The sequence below is a fragment of the Garra rufa genome, chromosome 22 (assembly GCF_049309525.1).
Source record: "Garra rufa chromosome 22, GarRuf1.0, whole genome shotgun sequence".
Taxonomy (NCBI): Eukaryota; Metazoa; Chordata; class Actinopteri; order Cypriniformes; family Cyprinidae; genus Garra; species Garra rufa.
Window position 1 is genome coordinate 40,460,556 of NC_133382.1, and position 26,043 is coordinate 40,486,598.

Genomic DNA, 26,043 nt, shown 5'->3' on the forward strand with positions numbered 1-26,043 from the left:
GTAAAAAAAAAAAAAAAAAAAAAAAAAAAAAATAGAAAATAGAAAAATGTACACATCTTCATTCTGTTCAAAAGTTTTCACCCCCGGCTCTTAATGCATGGCTTTTCCTTCTGGAGCATCATTGAGCGTTTGAACCTACTGTAATAGTTGCATATGAGTCTCTCAGTTGTCCTCAGTGTGAAAAGATGGATCTCAAAATCATACAGTCATTGTTGGACAGAGTTCAAATACATAAAAAGGCTGGAAAAACTAAGAATTTGTGGGACCTAGTCTACAAGATCTTCTAGAAAGAACGTGCAGCTCATATTTGTGTTGAAACACTTACAGTATAATAAATCCTCCATGAAAATATTGTTATTTGAGCTCTAAACTGTCTAAATAGTTTAATTTGCTGCCTGACTCGTGGCATTTCACATGAGACGTGACTCCCACAGAAAATAAATACGCTTAAGAAAAATACCTGTTTGTATGCTTTATTAGCAAGAAATTTAAAATTAACATTGCATTGCACTATGATGATTACAATAAAACAACTACTAAAAGAGCTAATTAATTCAGTAGCATGACATGCAGATGTTGTGTTCGTGACAGTGGCGGCGTTATGTGTTTTCTGGGCACAACGTGAGAACTTCAGCCTCTCCGATCCGCTCTAGAACAGAAAGAGACACTCTCAGAGACAGTAAAAAAAACATCCTGGGAACATGATGTTTTGAAAAAACACAGAGCATCAGTCTGAGCTGATCGGACCTGTACAGACACTAGTCATTTAGCTGGAATGCATTACTATAGAAACCACTAACCTAAGCACTCAGTTGCTTGTTTACTTGAATCTGACATCTGTTTAGTGGACAACACTCACTAGATTCCAGCTTCATTGACAGCTATTTTCAGAACATCTTATTTATCATGAAATCATACTAAAAGGACACACCACTCTATTTTTTTTAACATCAAAGTTCTCTCTAAAAGGTCAAATGCATTTCACTTCGAATTTGGATTGCATTTCAAAAAAATATATAAATAATCATAAGATATAACAATGCAGGATGAGTCACTAATGAGTTTTTGAAGATCACTGTACACACCCACAAAGAAAAAAAGCTGTCACTGGGGTGAAAGGTAATACTATGTACTATTTAGGTACTAATATTTACCTTTAAGGTAATAATAAGTACCCTGTAGGGGTAAATAAGGTACAAAGTGTACCTTTTGGAAAGGTACTGCCTTAGTGACAGCTTTTGCACCTTTTTTCTAAGTTTGTTTACTTCCATTAAAGCAATAGTCTGATTTGTGAGACGCAAAGTCTAAAGTGCAAGTTGTAAAGTCTGATTTGTGAGATGTAAAGTCTGAAGTGCAAGTTGTAAAGTCAGATAAAGTCTGAAACGTAACTGAAGTGCAAGACGTAAAGTCAGATAAAGTCTGAAACGTAACTGAAGTGCAAGACGTAAAGTCAGATTTGTGAGATGTAAAGTCAGAAGTGCAAGACGTAAAGTCTGATTTGCAAGTCGTAAAGTCAGATTTGCAAGTCATAAAGTCTGATTTGTGAGATGTAAAGTCTGAAGTGCAAGTTGTAAAGTCAGATAAAGTCTGAAACGTAACTGAAGTGCAAGACGTAAAGTCAGATTTGCGAGATGTAAAGTCAGAAGTGCAAGGCGTAAAGTCTGATTTGCAAGACGTAAAGTCTGATTTGTAAGATGTAAAGTCAGAAGTGCAAGACGTAAAGTCTGATTTGCAAGACGTGAAGTCTGATTTGTGAGATGTAAAGTCAGAAGTGCAAGACGTAAAGTCTGATTTGCAAGACGTAAAGTCTGATTTGCGAGATGTAAAGTCAGAAGTGCAAGACGTAAAGTCTGATTTGCAAGATGTAAAGTCTGATTTGCGGACGTAAAGTCAGAAGTGCAAGACGTAAAGTCAGAAGTGCAAGACGTAAAGTCAGAAGTGCAAGACGTAAAGTCAGAAGTGCAAGACGTAAAGTCTGATTTGCGGACGTAAAGTCAGATTTGCGGACGTAAAGTCAGAAGTGCAAGACGTAAAGTCAGAAGTGCAAGACGTAAAGTCTGATTTGCGGACGTAAAGTCAGATTTGTGAGATGTAAAGTCAGAAGTGCAAAACGTAAAGTCTGATTTGCAAGACGTAAAGTCAGAAGTGCAAGACGTAAAGTCTGATTTGCAAGACGTAAAGTCTGATTTGCAAGACGTAAAGTCTGATTTGCAAGACGTAAAGTCTGTCATTCCAGATTTGCAAGTCGTAAAGTCAGATTTGTGAGATGTAAAGTCAGAAGTGCAAGACGTAAAGTCTGATTTGCAAGACGTAAAGTCTGATTTGCGGACGTAAAGTCTGATTTGTGAGATGTAAAGTCAGAAGTGCAAGACGTAAAGTCTGATTTGCAAGACGTAAAGTCTGATTTGCAAGACGTAAAGTCTGATTTGCAAGTCGTAAAGTCTGATTTGCAAGTCGTAAAGTCTGATTTGCAAGTCGTGGAGTCTGATTTGTGAGATGTAAAGTCAGAAGTGCAAAACATAAAGTCTGATTTGCAAGACGTAAAGTCTGATTTGTGAGATGTAAAGTCAGAAGTGCAAGACGTAAAGTCTGATTTGCAAGACGTAAAGTCTGATTTGCAAGACGTAAAATCTGTCATTCCAGATTTGCAAGTCGTAAAGTCAGATTTGTGAGATGTAAAGTCAGAAGTGCAAGACGTAAAGTCTGATTTGCAAGACGTAAAGTCTGATTTGCGGACGTAAAGTCAGATTTGTGAGATGTAAAGTCAGAAGTGCAAAACGTAAAGTCTGATTTGCAAGACGTAAAGTCTGATTTGCGGACGTAAAGTCAGATTTGTGAGATGTAAAGTCAGAAGTGCAAAACGTAAAGTCTGATTTGCAAGACGTAAAGTCTGATTTGCAAGTCGTAAAGTCAGATTTGTGAGATGTAAAGTCAGAAGTGCAAGACGTAAAGTCTGATTTGCAAGACGTAAAGTCTGATTTGCAAGTCGTAAAGTCAGATTTGTGAGATGTAAAGTCAGAAGTGCAAGACGTAAAGTCTGATTTGCAAGACGTAAAGTCTGATTTGCAAGTCGTAAAGTCAGATTTGTGAGACGTAAAGTCTGATTTGCAAGTCGTAAAGTCTGACTTGCGGACGTAAAGTCTGAATTGTGAGATGTAAAAATATTATGAATATACATTATGAATATACACATTATTCATGCAATACTACAAAGGTTAAAATAGTTGTAGATCAATCCCTTTAACAATGCATTATTTTACTCAATTTTCTCTACTGTTTTAATCATCATGTTATTAACATGCTCACACAAAAATATTTGTGGCTGCCCACTCCAAAACAGTCACTTTAAATGCTCTGTTTACTTCCATTAAAAGAAAATATAATTCACCACAAACTGAAATTTTTTTCCATCCAAGATATAGATGAGTTTATTTCTTCATCAGATTTGGAGAAATGTGAAATTCCATCACTGTCTTACCAATGGATCCTCTGCAGTGAATGGGTGCCATCAGAATGAGAGTCCAAACAGCTGTATTTTTAACATTAAACAAGTTCTCTTTACAAGGATAAATGCATTTCACTTCAAAATGATACAAATATTCATAAGATATAACAATGCAGGATGAGTTACCAATGAGTTTTCTCCAGAAAAAAAGTTAAGGAGATCACTAGCATACACCCATCCACACAGAAAAAAAAGGTACAAAAGCTGTCACTGGGACAAAAGGTAATAATATGTACTATTTAGGTACAAATATTTACACTTTAGGTATCTTTAAGATACCAATAAGCACCCTGTAGGGGTAAATAAGGTACAAAATGTACCTTTTAAAAAAAGATACTGCCTAAGTGACAGCTTTTGTACCTTTTTTCTAAAAGTGTAGATGTAAACCTCAAAGATACAAATAAAAGCTATGAGTCACAAAACACAAAATGTAATCTAATGAGATCTTCAACTGAAAGTTTCTATGGTGATATAAGAGCTCTGTTCCAAAATGTAGGTGATGTTATTAAAAGGTCAGTGCAATTAAAAATGGATTGTTTTACCCAATTTTGTCGTCAATTTTCTCTGCATCAGAATATTCTGGAGCAGCACTGCACACAATGCATTGCATTGAGTGGGTGAGAAATGTCAGTTATAAATATACTTATTATTCATGCAATACTAAAAAGTTGTTAAAATAGTTGTAGATCAATCCCTTTAATAACATTACTATATTATAAATTATTTTACTAAATTTTCTCTACTGTTTTTAATCATCTATCATCAAATCATCAAAAATGTCACTTTAGAGGCTGTTTACTTCCATTAAAAGAAAATAATTCACCTCAAACTGAAAATGTGCTAAAACTATTCAGTTGGGGGTAAATAATTTCTTTGGTTGCGATACATGACACAACAAATTTCAAAACACTAGGCATCACACACTTGCACACTTTGTAAGCGGTTACAGAGGAGCAAACACTACCAGACTTTCACAACAAACAAACACAGAAACATGCTCCTGGTTGCTAGGAGACACATGCCACATAAAAACAATATCCCCCGGTTTCACAGACAAGGCTTAAGCCTAGTCCTAGACTAAAATGTAAGTCTGGGCTGTTTGAACTGAAAGAAACGTGCACTGACTGATCTAAAAATATATCGGTGCCTTTGTTTTGTCTCAAGATGCACAACAGTAATGTTTTTTTCTAAGCATGTTTATAAAAATTACTTAAATATCCTAATTGAACTATCTGCTAATCCTGGCTTAGTCTAAGCCCTGTCTGTGAAACCGGGCCTATGTGTTCTAAGATTGTCTCAAACATGTTTGATATTCTCTGACTGGATGGAATCCAGTCTGACCCTAAAAACCAATTCTGACTTTACATCTTGCAAATCTGACTTTAATTCTTGAACTTCAGACATTACGTCTTGCAAATCTGACTTTATGTTTCGTAATTCAGAATTTACGTCTAGCAATTCAGAATTTACATCTTGCACTTCAGACTTTTCGTCTTCCAAATCTGATTTTACGTTTCGCAATTCTGAATTTATGTCTCGCGAATAACACTTTACATCTCACAAATCAGACTTTATGTGTGTTCAATTCAGACTTTACGTTTCGCAATTCTGACTTTATGTCTCGCAAATCAGACTTTATTTGTTTCAATTCAGACTTTAGCACTTCAGACTTTACGTCTTCCAAATCTGATATTACGTTTCGCAATTCTGACTTTATGTCTCGCAAATCAGACTTTATGTGTTTCAATTCAGACTTTAGCACTTCAGACTTTACGTCTTCCAAATCTGATATTACGTTTCGCAATTCTGACTTTATGTCTCACAAATCAGACTTTATGTATTTCAATTCAGACTTTACGTCTCGCAATTCAGACTTTACGTCTTGCAAATCTGACTTTACATCTTAAAATTCAGACTTTGTCTCACAATTCAGACTTTACGTCTTCCAAATCTGATTTTACGTTTCGCAATTCTGACTTTATGTCTCGCAAATCAGTATTTACGTGTTGCACTTCAGACTTTACGTCTTGCAAATCTGACTTTACGTCTTAAAATTCAGACTTTATGTCTCACAATTCAGACTTTACGTCTCGCGAATCAGACTTTACGTCTGGCAATTCAGACTTAACATGGATTCCAAAGTCAGATTTGGGAGATGTAAAGTCAGATTTTATGTATCGCAATTCAGACTTTACGTCTCACAAATCTGACTTTACATTTCAGACTTTATCTGACTTTACGTATCAGACACAATCTGACTGATGTATCAGACTTTACATCTCACAAATATGACTGTATGTCTTAAAAATTCAGACTTTACGTCTTGCAAATCTGACTTTGGAATCCCATCTGACCCTAAAAACCAGACTTTGTGTCTATTACACACTACTAGTGGTGACTCCTGCAGATGGCAAACTGAAAAAAAATAAACTACCACACCCATGTCTTGCAAATCTCACTTTACGTTTCACAATTCAGACTTTACGTCTTGCAATTCAGACTTTACGTCTTGCAATTCAGACTTTACGTCTCGCAAATCTGACTTTGGAATCCTGTCTGACCCGAAAAACCAGAATCTGTGTCTATTACACACTACTAGTGGTGACTCCTCCAGACTGCAAACTGGGAAAAATTTTGGGCAAAATACAAAAAAAAAAAAACCTACCACACCCAAAACGAAACATTAAAAGAACCATTTTGGATTCCTTTCAATGTACAGTAATTAAAAGAACCATTTTTTCTTAGTTTCTTATTTTTAATAAATTTGAAGACCTTTTGTCATTGAAAAGGTTACATGGATGTAAAATCTTCAATACCAATAAGCAACCTTTATTTTCAAGAGTGTAGCTGTTCCTCACTCCCAGTGCTGAAGAGTCACTTTCCTACAGTGGTTAGTTCAAGTTCCACTTAAATCCACTAATCAAGGCCTTTGAGTTCACTTGAAAATCCCAGCCAGGTGTTGAAGCACATTTGGAACGAAATACAGCAGGAAAGTGGCTCTCCAGAACCAGGAATGAGGAACTCTGATGTACTGTAGGCAGTGGACTCAAGGTTAAAACGAAGCCAAATTGTGTTTTAATAAAAGCTGAGAGCAACATTTCTCTTTTCTGCCAAAAGGCAGCCCATTCATGAATACACTCCTCTCAGAATGACAATGACATATTAATATCGCTCCAGTTCACATCAGCACACAACACATCTGACAGAAGAACAGAAAACTCACCTGGTTTGTCCTGTAACGTCTCTTCGGGATTTGATCTGTACAAAAGATAGACAATGAACTTGCTGGAACATTTCATAATGATAGTCATATAAATAGATGCTGATAAAAATAGAGTAACACTTTAGAATACTGTTAAATGAGCAACACAGTAATTACATTTTATGCAACAAGTAGTTAACTATTTTTCAATTTCAGAAGGAACTACTGTTAGAAAAAAAAAATCAAATTTTTGCACTGTAGAATTAATTTTGCATTTGCATTAATTATAAAACTTCAAATAATATCTTCCCTAAGAGGTTTTACAAAAAAAGTGCTGATCAGCTAATTTATAAGTATTAGTCCCTGCTGGAAACACTCACCTGCTCTTCCTCCGGCTGACAGACGAGTTGAGGAACACGTGATCAGGCAGATCTTCAGATGTCAACGGCAGCAGTTCAGATCCAGACGTCTGCTGGGTCAGAGAGCTGGAGTCTACCATGGCCTGCTGGAGTAACCCCTGAACCAGCTCCTTCTCTGAGAGTGGAAAACACATCTAATGAGCCTTCATTAGCACATCCAGCCCTGTGTCCAAATGTTAAACACACAGATGTTTCCATAATGGAAACTGCTGTATTATGTATTATGCACTTCTCTTGGTGGTGGTGATTATTTTAAGAGAAGATCTCATGAGTAACTAGAATAAATTGAGGCAAAGTGCAAACTAATCTGTTTTCTCTCATGACAAATTACATGCCCAGAACTATGGAAGCTTGTTCCCGTTACAGAATAAAAACAATAAAAAGGTAATTGTGACTTTTTAATCTCACAATTCTGACTTTATTCTTGTTAATATGAGAGGAAAAAAGTCAGAATTGCGAAACGTAAACTGTGAATAGCACGAAAGACTGTCTCACAATTCTGACTTTATGTCTTAATTCTGAATTTACGTCTTGCAATTCTGAATTTACGTCTAGCAATTCTGACCTTACGTCTCGCAATTCAGACTTTACGTCTCGTAAAACAGACTTTACGTCTCGCAAATCAGACTTTACGTCTCGCAAACCAGACTTTACGTCTCGCAAATCAGACTTTACATCTCACAATTAAGACATTACGTCTCGCAATTCAGACTTTACGTCTTGCAATTTAGACTTTACGTCTTGCAATTCAGACTTTACGTCTCGCAATTCAGACTTTACGTCTCGCAATTCAGACTTTACGTCTCGCAACTCAGGCTTTACGTCTCGCAACTCAGGCTTTACGTGTCACAATTAAGACATTACATCTCGCAAATCAGACTTTACTTCTCGCAACTCAGACTTTACGTCTCGCAATTCTGACTTTACGTCTCGCAATTCAGACTTTACGTCTCGCAATTCAGACTTTACGTCTCGCAATTCAGGCTTTACGTCTCGCAACTCAGGCTTTACGTCTCGCAACTCAGGCTTTACGTCTCGCAACTCAGGCTTTACGTCTCGCAACTCAGGCTTTACGTCTCGCAACTCAGGCTTTACGTCTCGCAACTCAGGCTTTACGTCTCGCAACTCAGGCTTTACGTCTCGCAACTCAGACTTTACGTCTCGCAACTCAGGCTTTACGTGTCACAATTAAGACATTACATCTCGCAAATCAGACTTTACTTCTCGCAACTCAGACTTTACGTCTCGCAACTCAGACTTTACGTCTCGCAATTCTGACTTTACGTCTCGCAATTCTGACTTTACGTCTCGCAAATCAGACTTTACGTCTCGCAATTCTGACTTTACATCTCACAATTAAGACATTACATCTTGTAATTCAGACTTCACGTCTCGCAATTCTGACTTTACGTCTTAATTCTGAATTTACGTCTAGCAATTCTGACTTTACGAGATGTAAAGTCTGAATTGAGACGTGAAGTCAGAATTGTGAGATGTAATGTCTGAATTGAGACGTAAAGTCAGAATTGTGAGATGTAATGTCTGAATTGAGACGTAAAGTCAGAATTGCGAGATGTAAAGTCTGAATTTAGACGTGAAGTCAGAATTGTGAGATGTAATGTCTGAATTGAGACGTAAAGTCAGAATTGTGAGATGTAAAGTCTGAATTGAGACGTAAAGTCAGAATTGTGAGATGTAATGTCTGAATTGAGACGTAAAGTCAGAATTGTGAGATGTAATGTCTGAATTGAGACGTAAAGTCAGAATTGTGAGATGTAATGTCTGAATTGAGACGTAAAGTCAGAATTGTGAGATGTAAAGTCTGAATTGAGACGTAAAGTCAGAATTGTGAGATGTAAAGTCTGAATTGAGACGTAAAGTCAGAATTGTGAGATGTAAAGTCTGAATTGAGACGTAAAGTCAGAATTGTGAGATGTAAAGTCTGAATTGAGACGTAAAGTCAGAATTGTGAGATGTAAAGTCTGAATTGAGACGTAAAGTCAGAATTGTGAGATGTAAAGTCTGAATTGAGACGTAAAGTCAGAATTGTGAGATGTAAAGTCTGAATTGAGACGTAAAGTCAGAATTGCGAGATGTGAAGTCTGAATTGAGACGTAAAGTCAGAATTGTGAGATGTAATGTCTGAATTGAGACGTAAAGTCAGAATTGTGAGATGTAAAGTCTGAATTGAGACGTAAAGTCAGAATTGCGAGATGTAAAGTCTGAATTTAGACGTGAAGTCAGAATTGTGAGATGTAATGTCTGAATTGAGACGTAAAGTCAGAATTGTGAGATGTAAAGTCTGAATTGAGACGTAAAGTCAGAATTGTGAGATGTAATGTCTGAATTGTGAGATGTAATGTCTGAATTGAGACGTAAAGTCAGAATTGCGAGATGTAAAGTCTGAATTTAGACGTGAAGTCAGAATTGTGAGATGTAATGTCTGAATTGAGACGTAAAGTCAGAATTGTGAGATGTAAAGTCTGAATTGAGACGTAAAGTCAGAATTGTGAGATGTAATGTCTGAATTGAGACGTAAAGTCAGAATTGTGAGATGTAAAGTCTGAATTGAGACGTAAAGTCAGAATTGCGAGATGTGAAGTCTGAATTGAGACGTAAAGTCAGAATTGCGAGATGTGAAGTCTGAATTGAGACGTAAAGTCAGAATTGTGAGATGTAATGTCTGAATTGAGACGTAAAGGCAGAATTGCGAGATGTGAAGTCTGAATTGAGACGTAAAGGCAGAATTGTGAGATGTAATGTCTGAATTGCGAGACGTGAAATCTGAATTGCGAGGCAAAAAGTCTGAATTGAGACAAAGTCATAATTGTGAGACCTAAAGTCTGAATTGTAAAACGTTAATTTTTCAATTCAGACTTTATGTCTAGCAATTCAGATCTTACGTCTTACAATCATGACTTTATATATTGCAAATCTGACTTTACATTTCGCAATTCTGACTTTTTCTTGTAAATGCAAGTTCATGTCAAGTTCATGTCTTTTTTCTTAGAATTATGAGAAAAAAAGTCTGCATTGTGAGAGACTGAAAAAAAATTACCCTTTTCATTATAATATATATATATATATATATATATATATATATATATATAATTCCTTTGATGGAAACAAGCTTCCATACATAAAGTTTATCACTGAGGTGAAAATGTGATGCACGATTTCACAAATTGTCACGTTCTGTAATTAATTTTTCTTGGGTCAGAAATGATCTCAGGTGGCTTACATACACATTCATGCACATGTGTGAAGGAGATAGCTTACATAATTGCAATGAATTAATACTTCAGATATTACTAGTACAAGCATCTCAAGCATTTTAAATTCAAATAATTTTCTACTTCAAAGATCAATATGAAGTCAACAGGGAAGTCATTTAGACCAGCCTAAAATATTCTGAGAAATTCACTTTACAAATGTGTTTTCGAACAGATATTGTTTTCCATTCTTCCAGTTCTTATTGACATGCATCTACTGGATATCTAAAATTGTTTTTCCCTAACATCAGAGAGAGAACAGATTTTACTAGGGAAACAACAAACTTTAAATCCTTTAGACATCATCAGCACTTTTAGTCACCTTCACATTACATGTCACCTTCAAAGTAGAACATTCACCATGCATCAGTCTAATAAATAAATCAATTAAAGCAAAGTGCAGTTGTTCACCTCTATCACTCGCCAACAAAAGCCACTGCTGAACCATCGAAAGAGAATCAGTCTGCAGGATTTGACACAAGAGCTCCAGTACCTGAGAAACACAAAGTCAGTTTAGTAGCATTGAGATACTATTATATAAAGCTTTAGTATTTTATTTTTAGTGTTAGTCACTTTAGTACATCTAAATAAAAGTGAATGAAAATTAGTATATCTTTAATAACCCTGGAGAGAGAGATTGAACACTGCTATCAGCAGCTCATTCCCACAGGACTGAAAAAAAACAAAAAACATCTAACCTAATTTTGAAATTATGAAACGGTAATTAAATATTTGATTTGCTTATTAAATTTATTTGGCATGCAGCCTGAGTCCCGTTTTCATATTCATCATATCTGAAATTGAAAATGAGCAAACAAGAAAAGCTTCAGGATCTGTCTTGGCTTGACTGTGACCTGCATTCTTAATGAATTATTAGCACACTTTATCATTTCAATTTGCAGTTTGCTACATGGTTATCCACATATACTGCATGCTTAATTTAGCAAGTTTTGGCAGTCCAATCAAACAAGTCAAAGAAAATGACCACAGTTTATTTATCACAAAGAAAATTCAAAGACATTGCATTGAGAGTAAAAATATCAAATGTAAGAAGTATCTTCTTCTTACCAATGCTGCCTTTATAGGATTTGATTAAAAATACAATAAAACAGTAATATTTTAAATCAACTTTTCTAATTGAATTATGTAACGGATGCTAAAAATTCAGCTTTTCATCACAGGAATAAATTACATTTTAAAATATATTCATATTATCACATATTATAATATATATGGGTTTCAAAAGTGGGTGTGGCAAAAGCTTGATAGTGCCACCTATAGACATTCAGCGGAGTGCACTTTGAGCTACGCTTCATGTACATTCACGAAACTCGGTACACGCATGAAACATACCAATACCTACAAAAAAGTTTCTTGGAGCAAAATCCGAAACCCAACAGAAAGTCAGTTATTTTTAATTTCCTCAGCAAATTTTTTTATTTTTGCCATTTTCAGGCGTTGTACTGAACAAACTCCTCCTAGAGATTTATTCAGATCAACACCAAATTTGGTAAGTCAAATCTAAAGGCCCATGTGACGTTAAATTGCGAAGATCTATAGTTTTTGTTGGAGGGCGTGTCTGTGGCGGCCTGACAGATTTCGAAGTTTCGCCATTTAACAGGAAGTTGTTATAACTCAGGCATACAATGTCCGATCTGCCCCAAACCTCACATGTGTGATAACACTCCTGACCTGAAGACATCTACATGCCCATATTCAGTTATAGTCATAGCGCCACCTGCAGGCAACAGAAAGCGACATGCTTTATGCTGTAGCGTACTCCTCCTAGAGATTTAATGATATCAACATTATATTTGGTCAGTCTAATCTAAAGGCCTTTGTGATGTTAAATTGCAAAGATCTAGAGTTTTTGTCAGAGGGCGTGTCCGTGGCGTCCTGACAGATTTCGAAGTTTCTCCATAAAACAGGAAGTTGTTATAACAAACTTCACATGTCTGATAACACTCCTGACCTGAAGACATCTACATGCCCATATTCAGTTATAGTCATAGCGCCACCTGCTGGCAACAGAAAGTGACATGTTTTACGCTGTAACAAACTCCTCCTAGAGATTTATTCCGATCAACACCAAATGTGGTCAGTCCAATTTAAAGGCATTTGCAATGTTAAATTGCAAAGATCTTGAGTTTTCGTTAAAGGGCGTGTCCGTGGCAGCCTGACAAAGTTTGATGTTTTGCCATGGAAATAGAGGAGGCTTCTTTCAACACCATTACATCTTAATTATTCCAAACTAATTTTGACTAATTGTGCATTTCTGTTTGAAAGTCTGTTTAGCATGATGCACTTTATTTGTTCTGAAACACTTTGCAAGATGTGAATTAATGTTATGAAGTATTTTGTTTCCATAGAAACATAACTTCTGAGGATTTCTGAGTTTTAACTTTAATCAATTGTAATTAAGACAAGTATGACATGACCTGAACACCACATGCAGTCTGCTCTATAAACCAGGTGATGCTTTTGCCAATAACGTGATTGGCAATTTTAATTAAAAAGCTGGATTTCTGTTCTTACATCTGACAGTAACTAGACGCAATACAATAAATGTCAGAGTTCACTTTCATCAAACTGCGCTGTGCACGTGTTCAGAATGTGAAGGTCGGTTAATAAGCAAAGGTGTGTTACCTTAAGCTCCACTCCCTCCAGGGTTTGCGTTTGCCATCTCTGGGCTCGTTTGTGTGAAGTCCTGCTGCGCTTCTTTCCTCCCCAGGATGAGGCAGGGATGATCCGGCCAGACTGCGCCGAATACTGCGTCTTCCTGCGAGGAACTTCCTCATCTGTGAGTTTCTTTGAAGCAAACACAAAGACTGGATTTATTCAGGCTTCTACAATTAAATGCATCTGATTTATTCTGGGTCATCTAATATCAAGTCCATTCATCTGGATCAGACTGTTAAACCCGATGCATGTTAATCAATCCACCTTTTTCCTAACAAGCCTAACTCTGTTTAAAATTACGGGAGAAATGCTTAAAAAGACTGAAAGAAATTATTTTAAATCATACAGTTGCAACAAATAAACCTTATCTGTCACTTTGACTAAATAAGCTGTAAATAATCCTTCATGTTCTGTTTTCAGATGTTAGAAGAATAACACAAAGCTTGTATTATAATGTGACATGCTATAAGAATATCTGTGGAAGAGCTCTTTTCAGTCACTGCATTCTTTTCCACCTGATTATTTTCTTTTTTCCTTTATATCCTTTTGTAACTATATATATAAAAAAACTATATGTACTGCACATCTGTGGTCTGCATTCGGGATTTAATTTATGATATAAACCATGAATAATCCAATGGAATTCACTAAGAATCTCTTGTTATCTCTTTCAGGTTTTCAACACATGCTTCAAAATATAATTGTCTACCTTTTTCACTTCTAACCCCTATAATGTTTCTAAAACAGGTAAATAATATATGTTATCTGTCAAAATGATGGCAGGTTATGAACATGTTCATAATATAAACAGGTTATTTTTAACATGTCCACAACATTTCTGCAGAAATAATTGAGCCTTTTGGGGCTATTCATGGTCTGTTGTAGAAATTTGTTAAAGCTTTTACACTTTTTAAATCCTTTTAATGATTGATGATTGAAAGATGAGTAGCATAATGTCAGCTCACTGTACACAGTTTTTAAAAAATGTTTATTATTGCATTTATAGAGCAAATCTTTTGCTGATTGTTAGAGATTAACAATTGTGTTGATTCACACACTGCAAAAATGCTTTTCTTACTTATATTTTTGTCTTGTTTCCAGCCAAAATACTAAAAAATTCTTAAATCAAGAAGGATTTTCTAGGCGAGTAAAAATTATTTTCTTGTTTTCAGAAAAAAAAGACAAAATTAAGTGTGTTTTTGCTTGAAACAAGTAACATAATCTGCCAATGGGGTAAGAAAAATAATCTTGTTTTCTGTTTGAATTTTTTTTTGCTTACCCCATTGGCAGATTATTTAGCTTGTTTTTTGTGATTATTTTGCTTGTGCAGGCAAATTCCAGAATAGAATACAGAATACAACTCTATACAGAATCAACATTTTACTCTGTTAACAAACCGTAGTTAGGGATTCGTTTGGGTTGGGTTTAAGGTCACAACTTGGCTATCATTAAATACAATTAAAGCATCCATTATTATATAATGAAGAGAAAATATTTTACTTATTGTTAACAGTTTAATGGAAGTGGGGTGTAGGAAAAAGGCAGATATTACAAACTAAACTCTAACATTAAATCAGCCAAATCACAACTTAGTTTATTTATAGAACATTTTGGCTGATTTGATTATAATTTCAGATATTGATAAGAGTGCAGTAATCTATGTTCCTTTTAATAAAGTTGATCTTATTTGAATCCATTTCACAGAATTAAAAATGTATACACAAAATCAGTGCATGCTCAAATAAATAATCAAACAAACTTTATGCATTTTGCAAAAGCATCTTGCATTTCATTAAATGCATTTTTTTTTTTTTTGTCTGGGAATCAAACACATAACCTTTCAGAGAGTCATTTCACAAAACCTGATTTTTACAAACCCATCTAAAACCAAATTTATAGACAACCAGAAATCAGTTTTTTGTTTGTTTGTTTGTTTGTTTAGTAAATTTGCTTAGGTTTAAAAATGATCAGATTTCAAGTCACTGAATGACTCAATGAGGCACAAGATCAGCTCTAGGCCTAGAAAAAGAATGTGAAGACCTTGTCTGTTTTTAACAGATCTGGATTGTGTGTTTGTTCTCAGAAAGATTTATTCGGGTTTCTACGATGAAATATATCTGATTCATTCTGGGTCATCAAATATAGCATGTCCATTCATCTGTTAAACTCTATCCATGTGTATCAATCCACCTTTTTCCAAATAAGCCTACGTGTTTAAAATTAAGAAATCTACTCAAAAAGACTGGAAGAAATCATTTCAAATCATAAGGTTGCAACAAACACTCCTTATCTATTAGTTTGACTGAATAAGCAGTAAATATTCCTTCATATTCTATTTTCAGACGTGGAAAAAATATCATTACGCTTGTATTTGAATGGAAGAGCTCTTTTCAATCACTGCAATCTTTTCCTCCTGATTATTTTCTTTTTTCCTTTATATCCCTCTATCTATATGAAAAATACAACAGACACTGTGCATCTGTGGTCTGACCTCCCGATTTAATTTACAATATAAAATATGAATAATTCACTGGAATTCACTAAGAACCTCGTTATTCTCTCCAACTCCTCATGGCTCTTCCTGGTTTTTCACACGGATGCTTTAAAATGCAATTGTCTCCCCTTTTCACTTCTCATCCCTATTAGCAGTGTTTACTGGAATGTTTCCAAAACAGGTAAATATTTGTTTTATGCGTCAAAATGACAGAAATAATTTTAGAAAAATTCAAACTCAGTGTTCCAGTTAATGAACATGTTGATTAAACACATCCATAATATTTCTGCAGAGCTTTTTGGAGTTTTTCTTGGTCTGTTCTAGTCATTTGTTAATGCTTTTACACTTTTAAAATGTCTTTTAATGTTTGATGGTTAAAAGATAAGTAGCATAAGGTCAGCTCATTGTACTCGGTTTTTAAAAATGTTTATTATTGCATACACAAACCAAATCTTTTGCTGATTGTTTACAGTTTAACAGTACCATAATTCACACAAAGTGTCATCCGTTAAATGTCCATTTTGTTTATTTATTTAATATTTTGGCTGATTTGATTACAATTTCAGCTATTAATGAAAGTGCAGTAATCTATGTTCCTTTTATTAAAGTTGATCTTATTTTAAAATCAGTGTATACTAAATTATGCAATTACTTGCAATTATGCATTTGCCAAAAGCATATTGCATGGCATTAAATGCACTTTTACCTACACTGCAAAAAAAGAAGCTTTTTTCACTTAGATTTTTTGTCTTGTTTCCCGCCAAAATATCTCAATATTCTGAAATAAAGAAAGATTTTCTAGACAAGTAAAATTATTGTCTTGTTTTCAGAAAAAAAGTCAAAATTAAGTGAGTTTTTGCTTAGAACAAGCAAAATAATCCACCAATGGGGTAAGCAAATAATCTCATTTCAAATAGAAAACAATAATTATAAAGACAATAATTTTACTTGTCTAGAAAATCCATATTGATATAAGAATTTTTAGATATTTTTTTAGATTATTTAATCTAAGAAAAGCATTTTACGCAGTGTAGAAACTTAAACAAAAGCGACCTGCACGGCATTAATGCATTTTTTTTTAAATCTGGGAATCAAACCCATAATCTTCCAGAGAGTCATTTCACAAAACCTGATTTTTACAAAACCATCTGAAACCAAATTTTTAGGCAACAAGAAAAAAAATTTTGTTTGTTTGTTTTGTAAATTTGCTTAGGTTTAAAAAAGATCAGATCAGATTTTCTAGACAAGTAAAATAGTCTTGTTTTCAGAAAAAAGTCAAAATTAAGTGAGTTTTTGCTTAGAACAAGCAAAATAATCCACCAATGGGGTAAGCAAATGATCTTATTTCAAACCGAAAACAATATTCATAAAAGCCATAATTTGACTCGTCTAGAAAATCCTTCTTGATTTAAGCTTTTTTTAATATTTTGGCTTGAAACAAGACATAAAATCTAAGTAAGAAAATCATTTTTGCAGTGTAGAGAGTCATTTCATAACCTGATTATTTAAAAAATAAAATAAAATAAAATAAATAATATTATTATTATTATTATTTTTTTTTTTTTTTGGAAATTTGCTTTGGTTTAAATGATCAGATCAGATTTCAAGTCACTTGGAAGGAAATTCTGAAAAGCTAATGATGCACATTATCAGCTCTAGGCCTAGAAAAAGTATATGAAGTGTATTAAAACCTTAAACACCAAAACCTGGTTTATATCTGACCCTGTTGCACAGTCTGAAAAAATGCATCTGCTTTCAACAGATCTGGGTTGTGAGTATTGGGCTCAAAGCTCCTTCTCCCCTGACAGCATCCTTTTGCAACGTAAAAGTGCCATTGCGATTTAAAAGCTGAAAAACAAATGTTTGATGTGTATGTTTTGGTAGGAATAAAGTGAATCTTTAAAGCTTTGTGTGTGGATGAATCATAAAGAGCGCTGGTCTCTACTGCGGTTACACTCTTATGTTCCTATCAGCTCTCAGCTGAAAATCCTTTCAGGAACACCGTTTCCTTTGCTTCCTGCTCATGCAGTTCTGAATATTATTCAAGCATCATTTGTGACGCCTGCGCTAAAGGAAAGGTCAAGTACCTCTCTCTTGTCCTGCTGGGTCTCAGCGGCCGCTGAAAGACTGACTTTGGTGGCCAAATCCTTCAGTTCCTCACGCCAGCTTTCAGAAAGCAGTGCTGTGGAAAGACATAAAAAGGAGATTGAACAAAAAAAAAAAACAGAAGTGAGAAGATCCTGCTCAGGATTTTCTTTTGAGCCCTCCTCGTCTGTTCGTTTCTCCTTTCTCGGTATACACAGAATAAAAAAATCTTTTACGGTACACATTTCATTCAGCCCTACTAACTACCTCCACTAACATACACATCCATTTTTTCTTTTTTTTTTTCTTTATTTGTTATTTATTAATTATTTTTACATTTGACGAGATGAAAAAAATACATACATATATAAATAAATAAATAAATATATGTATATAAATAAATAAAATATGAATGTGTATGCATATTTTTTCCTCTGTCTGCCATTAAAAGTAAAAAGTTATCATTCTGTTTGATGTATCAAACGTACCTTTTTTACTTAAAAGTGTGAACAAAAACTGAAACATTCAAAACTCAAACTGTTTAAACATCACAAATAAAATCTGAAAGATTTTTGATTTAAAAGATTTGAAAATTTGAATAACTTCAAGTTTCTCATTTTGTGTTTCCTGGAGAAATAAATAGCGCAGGTATATTTGTAGCAATATCCAAAAATACATTGTATGGGTCAAAATTATCATTTTTTCTTTTATGCCAAAAATCATTAGGATATTAAGTAAAGATCATGTTCCATGAAGATATTTTGTAAATGTCCTACCATAAATATCTCAAAACTGAATTTTTTATTAATAACATGCATTGCTAAAAACGTAATTTGAACAACCTTAAAGACAATTTTCTCAATATTTAGATTTAAAAATTTAAAAATTTCACCCTCAGATTTCATATTTTCAAACAGCTGTTCCGGTATCTGAGCCAATTATTTCCCTATCCTAAGAATGAAAAGCTTATTTATTCATTCAACTTTCAGATAATGTAGAAATGTCAATTTCCACAAATTTCAAAGAGCCTTTTTGTGGCCAAGGTTCAAATATACTGTATGGGTTTGGTGCAACATCAGGGTGAACAAATGACAGAAACATCATTTTTAGGTAAACTATGTCTGTAACATACAAAAGCAGTGCTCAATGTTCAGTATCTGCACCTGCTCTTGGTCCAGAGCGATCCGAGGCGATCTCAGGTGTGAGAAACGCAGATGAACGGCTCCCACCAAAAGACACTTGACTTTTAATGAGTGGATGCGGGCAGAGAGGAGTGAATCCGTACCAGTCATCATTCACCGTACAAACCGGCTTACCATTCAACCCTGCGGAAAGAGGAGACCATTAGAAATCCGGGATGGAAATGTGATCGGGCTTAACTTTAACTTAAAAGTCTTTCAGATTCAGCGGGGGACCATGTCTCCGAGCCTGATCAAAAACTGCATTAAATCACACTGAACTCTTGCTGTGGCCGAAGATCTTCAAAGAATTGCAGTACAGCTGCTGATCACAAGAAATAATCAAAGAGAGGAGTAAAGTCATCAAAGAAAACATTTGTGTGGCCTGAGATGCTTGTGTTGTTTTAACATGCAAATTTAAAATACAGTGCCTTGCAAAAGTATTCATACTCCATTTTTTTCACGTTTTGTTGCAGCATTATGTTAAACTGCTTTAAATTAGTTATTCCCCCACATCAATTTACACTCCATACACCATAATAATGACAAAGCAAAAACCAGATTTGCACATTTGACAAATGTATTCAAAATAAAACACTGAAATAAGTAGATTGCATAAGTATTCATACCCTTAACTCAGTCCATAGTTGAATCACCTTTACAGCCTCAAGTCTTTTTGGGTCTGATGTGAGCATCTTTGCTCATCTGCATTTGGCAATTATCTGCCATTCTTTGCCTCACCTTTTCACCTCTCCATCTCTGTCAGCTTGGCTAGAGTCCTAGTTGTTCCAATCGTCTTCCATTTCTGAACTCTTCCCTAGATCATCGCCTTAACGCAAGTCTGTCACTGAGCTCTACAGGCAGTTATCTCGGTTTTTGCTCTGAGATGCATTTTCAGCTGTTAGACCTTTTCTGAGAGGTGTGTGTCTTTCTAAATCAGACTCATTCAAATGAATTTGCCACAGTTTAACTCCACTCCAAGTGTAGTAACATCTAGAAGCAATATGAATGCTCCTGAGATAAATTGAGTGTCCCAGAAAAGGGTATGAATACTTATGCAACAGGATCTTTTCAGTTTTTTATTTTTATTAAATTTGCACAAATGTTAAAAACCAATTTTTTGCTTTGCTATTATGGAGTAGGGGGTGTAAATTGACGTGGGAAATTTTTTTTTTTAATGTAGTTTAACATACGGCAGCAACATAACAAAATGTAAAAAAGAAAATTAAGGGGTATGAATACTTTTGCAAGGCACTGTAAATCTCACACTGGAGACCGAGGCCTGTTTGTGCTTGATTTCACTCGTTCACCATTAAATTTGGTCTAAATTAGTATCCTGTTGGCAGGTTGGTGTGGGTTTTCAAATAAAGACCTGCTTATTCACACTTTCTCGCATTCAGTGTGAAGACCTGGCTGTTGGAAGTATGTAAATCAGTCAGGTTTGTTCGCAAGGACAAACTGTGTTTATGCAGCAACTCTTCATTAAAGTCATTCAGAGAACAGATTAACATGCTGACACTCTCCTCGTGAAGGGATACGGAGCTTTTGATAGATTCAGGTGCCTTTATTATGCTAATAGAGCCTAAAAACTTAAAAAACACTGTCTATGTCAGGATTCCTGCTGGTGTAGGCATATTTTATTGTGCATGAGTCTCGAGTGATGTGACAACAGAAGAAAAGGATGAAGAAATAAATGTTTTTTTACTTAATAATTTATGGGTTACTCTTACGGGTTTACCCATTGCTTTTTTCACAAAAATGTATGTTTTCCTTGCCTTTATCACTTATTATATGTCAACACTGTTCCTATCATTAATGCAGTGTCATGACAAGTCTAGCATTTAAAATTAAGAGTGAATTTAGAGGATGGTTACAATTGACTGATAGCTCCATCTATTGAAAAAAATCTGATAGGTTTTTCTTTTCATAAGTCATTATGTTTTTCTATTTTTGCTGGACCTGCAAAAAAATGAGAGGAATTATCTACACAGCAAAACGTTGTTTTCTTCCTCTGTATTTTGTCTTGTTTTTATTCAGTACAAAGATGACAGATAACAAGTCCTGTTTTTTTCAAAATACATCAAAATTGCGTGAGATTACGCCTAAAATGGGGGGAAAAAAGTCTGACAATGGAGTAAGAAAATTTACTTAAACTTGTTTTCTCTACATGATCGCACTGGCAGATATTTTTGATGTTTGTTTCTTTATTACTTGTTTATTACTTGAATAACAAATGCATCATCATTGATTAAAAAATGTTTATATATTTGTTCTGGAAAACAAAATAAAGTGAAGCATGAAAACGAGTTTTTGCGGTACGAAAATCTTAATGAATTTATTTTGCAAATTGTTTAATATAGTTGACATAATTCTGACACCGAAAACTATTTAAATTAAAAAAAAAAAAAAAACACACACACAAGAGCTTCAATATGAAGTTTGCTTTTCTTCATTTTTTTCTTACAAATCTGAAATTGCTTTTTAAAATTAAAAAAGATTTTTAATGTTTTTAAAGAAGTCTCTTCTGCTCACCAAGCCTGCATTTATTTGATCCAAAGTGCAGCAAAAACAGTAAAATTTTAAAATATTTTTACCATTTAAAATAACTTTTTTCTATTTGAATATATTTTAAACTATAATTTATTTCTGTGATCAAAGCTGAATTTTCAGCATCATTATTTCAGTCTTCAGTGTCACTCCTTCAGAAAAAAAAACAGGCTGATTTGCTGTTCAAGAAACATTATTATTATCAATATTTTAAACAGTTCATTACTTTTTTCAGTATTTGTTTGATGAAAAATATTAGAATTTATCTGAAATAAAGATCTTTTGTAACATTTACACTATATATACCATTTAAAAGCTTTTAGTCAGTATACATTTTTGGGAAAGAAACTATATAAATTAATACTTTTATTTAGCAAGGATGCTTTAAATTAAAAGTGATGATAAAGACATATATAACATTACAAAAGATTTATATTTCAGATAAATGCTATTCTTCTGAACTTTGTATTCATCAAAGAAACCTGAAAAAATTCTACTCAGCTGTTTTCAACATAATAATAATAATAATAATAAATGTTTTTTAAGCAGCAAATCAGAACATTAGAATGATTTCTGAAGGATCAAGTGACTAGTATAAAGTTCAAAGGAATAAATTACATTTTAAAATACATTAAAATAAAAAGCAGTAATTTAAAATAGTAAAAATATTTCAAGATTGGACTATTTTGATGTACTTTGAATCAAATAAATGCAGGCTTGGTGAGTAGAACATTAAAAAACTTTTGACTGGTAGTGTATAAAAATGTATACTGTATTTTATATGCACCATTTCCTTCTATACATGTAAATATAATTAAATTTAATAATGCAGCACACATTTTCAAAGCCCATCCTCATGCATGATTTATTTTCTTGTAATTGTGTAAATAATCAAGTTATTATAATTAAAGAAGTGTCTGATCTAAACCAGAGCAGATTTCCTCCCTTTAAATAACAAACACAAGCATGAACATGTTTTTGAACATGAGGTCTGTGTGTCTGGGGCGGCTCACCTTGCATATGCCTGACTCTGTGTGGATGAGGATTGTGTCTGGAGAAGAAGGAATGATGGCTGAGGCTCCCGAAGCGAAGACTGCCTCTAGTGGAGGTCCTGCTCGTCCCTGGCGTCTCACAGAGCGCTTTCTCCTGACGCACAGATTCATGACTGAGCCGCAGGCCTGTCTGTGGCAGAGGGTCGTTCACCTGCTCCTCTGAAGTCTCCATAACCTCTGGAAATAAAAATAAAAAATATTGCAAATGCTCAGCCATCTTACAGTTCAAATGTTCACCATGAGTCACTTAGATAAAAGCATTTCCACTCATTTCCCTATGACACAAAGCATCACACTTCATCCTTTTAGTATCCTTTCAAAGTTATTAATCAGTTTTTGAACAGGTAATGTAACTTACAAACAGAAATACTTTGAAATACGCAGCTCAGCTCAGTTCACGGTGTTCCTCTGATGTTTGCTGTCGTTGCCTGGAGACTCTGAACAAAGACTGACTAAAGCTCCAATAGCAGAGCTCAGGTCGGCTCAAACACCTCGACCTACTCATTTAGCATTATTTTAAGCCACTTGAAGCGGTCGAGAGTTTAAGTAAACGCATTAACCTTTACGTTTGCGCTCTGAGGCCCTTCTAAAAGCTTATAAAACACCCTTCGGATTGAAGTATGACACTATGACATTTTTTTTTTTTTTTAAGAAAAATTGTCAACAAATTCTAAACTAGATAACATGCATTTCTGTTCATGCAATTTTACAAATTCACCATTAGGGTCTGTACGAAGGCCAAAATAAACAGAAAAGTCAATCGACACAAGCATGTGGTTTGTTCACCAAAGGAAACCACTCAAAGAATCAATCAGGTCATGTCTCTAAACTAACCAACAAAATGCAGCCTCACATTTCTGCTGTATGGCAATTGCGACGTCAGTCACAAGCACTCAGGTGTAATTTTCTGCTTTCATGTGAAGTGTGTTCTATTGAAGTATCATCAGCACTGTATGCTACAGCATGAAGAATAAACTCTAATACCTCAATTACGACTCCACTGTGATAAATTGGCCCGTGCCGACTTGATGCACAGAAATAATGGAAATTACTTTTTGTAAAGCAACAAAGGCACATTTCCATTTAATATATTAGATAAACGGTTATGTAACAAATTTAAACTATAGCACAACCATGTCCACCCACCTCAGTACATCGCAGAAAGACAAATAGTCTCCACATATTGATTACATTATTAGTTTTCACACAGATTGAGAACTGAGAATGCCCCCCTAACGTTACACTTGTTTAATGTTCCCATTATTTAATGTTGAAATGTCTATGGAGAGCACAATGAGCTGTATAATCAATACTTAAAATTTTGCAAATACAATTTTCAACAGATTTCGATTTTAATTAATATTACAAAACAACAGCTTACTGATTAAATGTGACCCTGGACCACAAAACCTTAAGTAGTCTTAAGTAGCATGGGTATACTTGCAGCAATAGCCAAAAATACATTGTATGGGTCAAAATTATCCATTTTTCTTTTATGACAAAAATCATTAGGATACTAAATAAAGATCATGGTCCATGAAGATATTTTAGAAATTTTCTACCGTAAATGTATCAAAACATAATTTTTGATTAATAATATGCATGGCTAAGGAAAATTTTACAAGTGATTTTCTCAATATTTAGATTTTTTTTTTTGCACCCTTAGATTCCAGATTTTCACATAGTTGTATTTCGGCCAAATATTGTTCTATCCTAACAAACCATACATCAATGGAAAGCTTATTTATTCAAACAACTGACACTTATGACTGGTTTTGAGGTCAAAAACAGCCTTGCTTCCAAATTCTAGAATATGGATCTTTTACTCTACTTTCTGATCACTGTGCAAACATTTTTTTTATCCTAGTTTTCTGTTTGGCAAAAAGATTCATAGTCTAAATCAAGAAATAAATCATGAGAAATATAAAGTTTATGATTAAAAAGAGCCAACGGGCTCAGAAAAATCATAATTTAAAGGAATAACAAGTATCTATTCCCCATTGACAGATCTTGGTTTTAGTTTAAGCATAAACTCAGTTCATCTTGTTAAGTTTTAGCCGAAAAACAAGACTTCACATGTTCATTTTGCATCTCAAGTATCTTAATGGATTTACTGGAAAGCAAAAATACCCGCAGAAACCCCAGATGTGACCCTGGTCCACAAAACTAGTCTTAAGTAGCATGGGTATATTTATAGCAATAGCCAAAAATACAAGGTATGGGTCATGTTTCGATGTTTCTTTTATGCCAAAAATCATTAGGATATTAAGTAAAGATTTTGTTCCACGAAAATATTCTGGACATTTTGTACTGTCAAAACTTAATTTTTGATTAGCAATAATGCATTGTTAAAAACTTTATTTGGACAACTTTAAAAGCAATTTTCTCAATATTTTGATTTTTTTTTTTGCACCCTCAGACTCCAGATTTTCATAGTTGTATCTCGGCCAAATATTGTCCAATTCTAACACCAACGGAAAGCTTATTTATTCAGCTTTCAGCAATTGAAAAAAATTGGTTTTGTGGTCAGGGTCACAAATAGTCTTGCTTCCAAATACTAGAAAATTATTTAAAAAAATTAATATCTGCCAACAAGCTCAGAAAAATCTAATTAATTTATTGGACAAACATTCCCATTCCCATGTTTTTATTACCATTGACAGATATTGGTTCTAGTATTAAGGATAAACTCAGTTCATTATGTTCAATTTTGCAGACAACAAGACTTAATATGTTCATTTTGCATCTCAAGTATCTAATGTATTTACTGGAAAACAAAAATACTAAATTTTCTACAGTGCACAAAACATTTAAGATTTCCTGCTATACATTTAAGAACTTTCAAGGTCTTAGTTTGTGCAAGGGCAAATTTTAAGATCCTTTTACAACCCTGCCAAAAATCATATAAAGTAAAGATCATGTTCCAAGAAGATATTTTATATATTTTCTACCGTAAATATATAAAAACTTAATTTAAAAAAAAAACTTCATTTGGACAACTTTAAAAGCAATTTTCTCAATATTTTTTATTTTTATTTTTTATTTTTGAACCCTCAGATTCCAGATTTTAGTTGTATCTCGGCCAAATATTGTCTGAGATTCTACAAACCATACATCAATGGAAAGATTAATTATTTAAAAAAGGGTTTTGTGGTCCACGGTCACAAATAGCCTTGCTTCCAAATACTAGAATATGGATCTTTTACTGCACTTTCTAATCAATGCGCAATATCCTACCTAGTTTTCTGCTTGGCAAAAGATTCATAGCGTAAATCAAGAAATAAATAATGAGAAAATCAAAGTTTATGAATAAAACAAATGAATATCTGCCAACTGGTTCAGATAAATCAACTTAACTTAAAGGAAAAACATGTTTTCATTCCAAATTGACAGAACTTGGTTCTAGTTTTAAGCATAAACTCAAGTATCAAGTATCTTAATGTATGGAAAACAAAAATGCTAAATTTTCTGACTTTATTAAGACTTTCAGATAAATTTAAGAACTTTTAAGGTCCTAGTTTGTGCAAGGGCACATTTCAAGACAATTTTAAGACCTGCAGAAACCCAAAATACTATGTACCAACATTTGGTACCAAAACTGGAAGACTAA

General features: G+C 34.1%; 1 protein-coding gene across 1 annotated transcript; it reads right to left on the reverse strand.

The window, feature by feature from the left end:
- Positions 1 to 468: 468 nt before the first annotated feature.
- LOC141297555 (protein TBATA-like) lies at positions 469 to 22,605 on the reverse strand. The gene is made up of 8 exons (XM_073827972.1): positions 22,395 to 22,605; positions 18,820 to 18,981; positions 17,659 to 17,753; positions 13,045 to 13,206; positions 10,810 to 10,891; positions 7,088 to 7,241; positions 6,729 to 6,763; positions 469 to 649 (listed from the first exon to the last, which is right to left on the reverse strand). Exons 1-8 carry the CDS (start codon positions 22,603 to 22,605, stop codon positions 600 to 602), a joined length of 951 nt encoding a protein of 316 aa, XP_073684073.1. The 3' UTR covers positions 469 to 599.
- Positions 22,606 to 26,043: the final 3,438 nt, after the last annotated feature.

Excerpts from the sequence above, each read along its gene's own strand:
- LOC141297555 (XM_073827972.1), bottom strand. The coding sequence starts at position 22,605 with ATGGAGACTTCAGAGGAGCAGGTGAACGACCCTCTGCCACAGACAGGC. Across the intron at positions 17,754-18,819 it reads TCGCTCTGGACCAAGAGCAG|CACTGCTTTCTGAAAGCTGG; the intron begins GTGCAGATACTG and ends GTCTTTCCACAG. Across the intron at positions 13,207-17,658 it reads CCCAGCAGGACAAGAGAGAG|AAACTCACAGATGAGGAAGT; the intron begins GTACTTGACCTT and ends TTTGCTTCAAAG.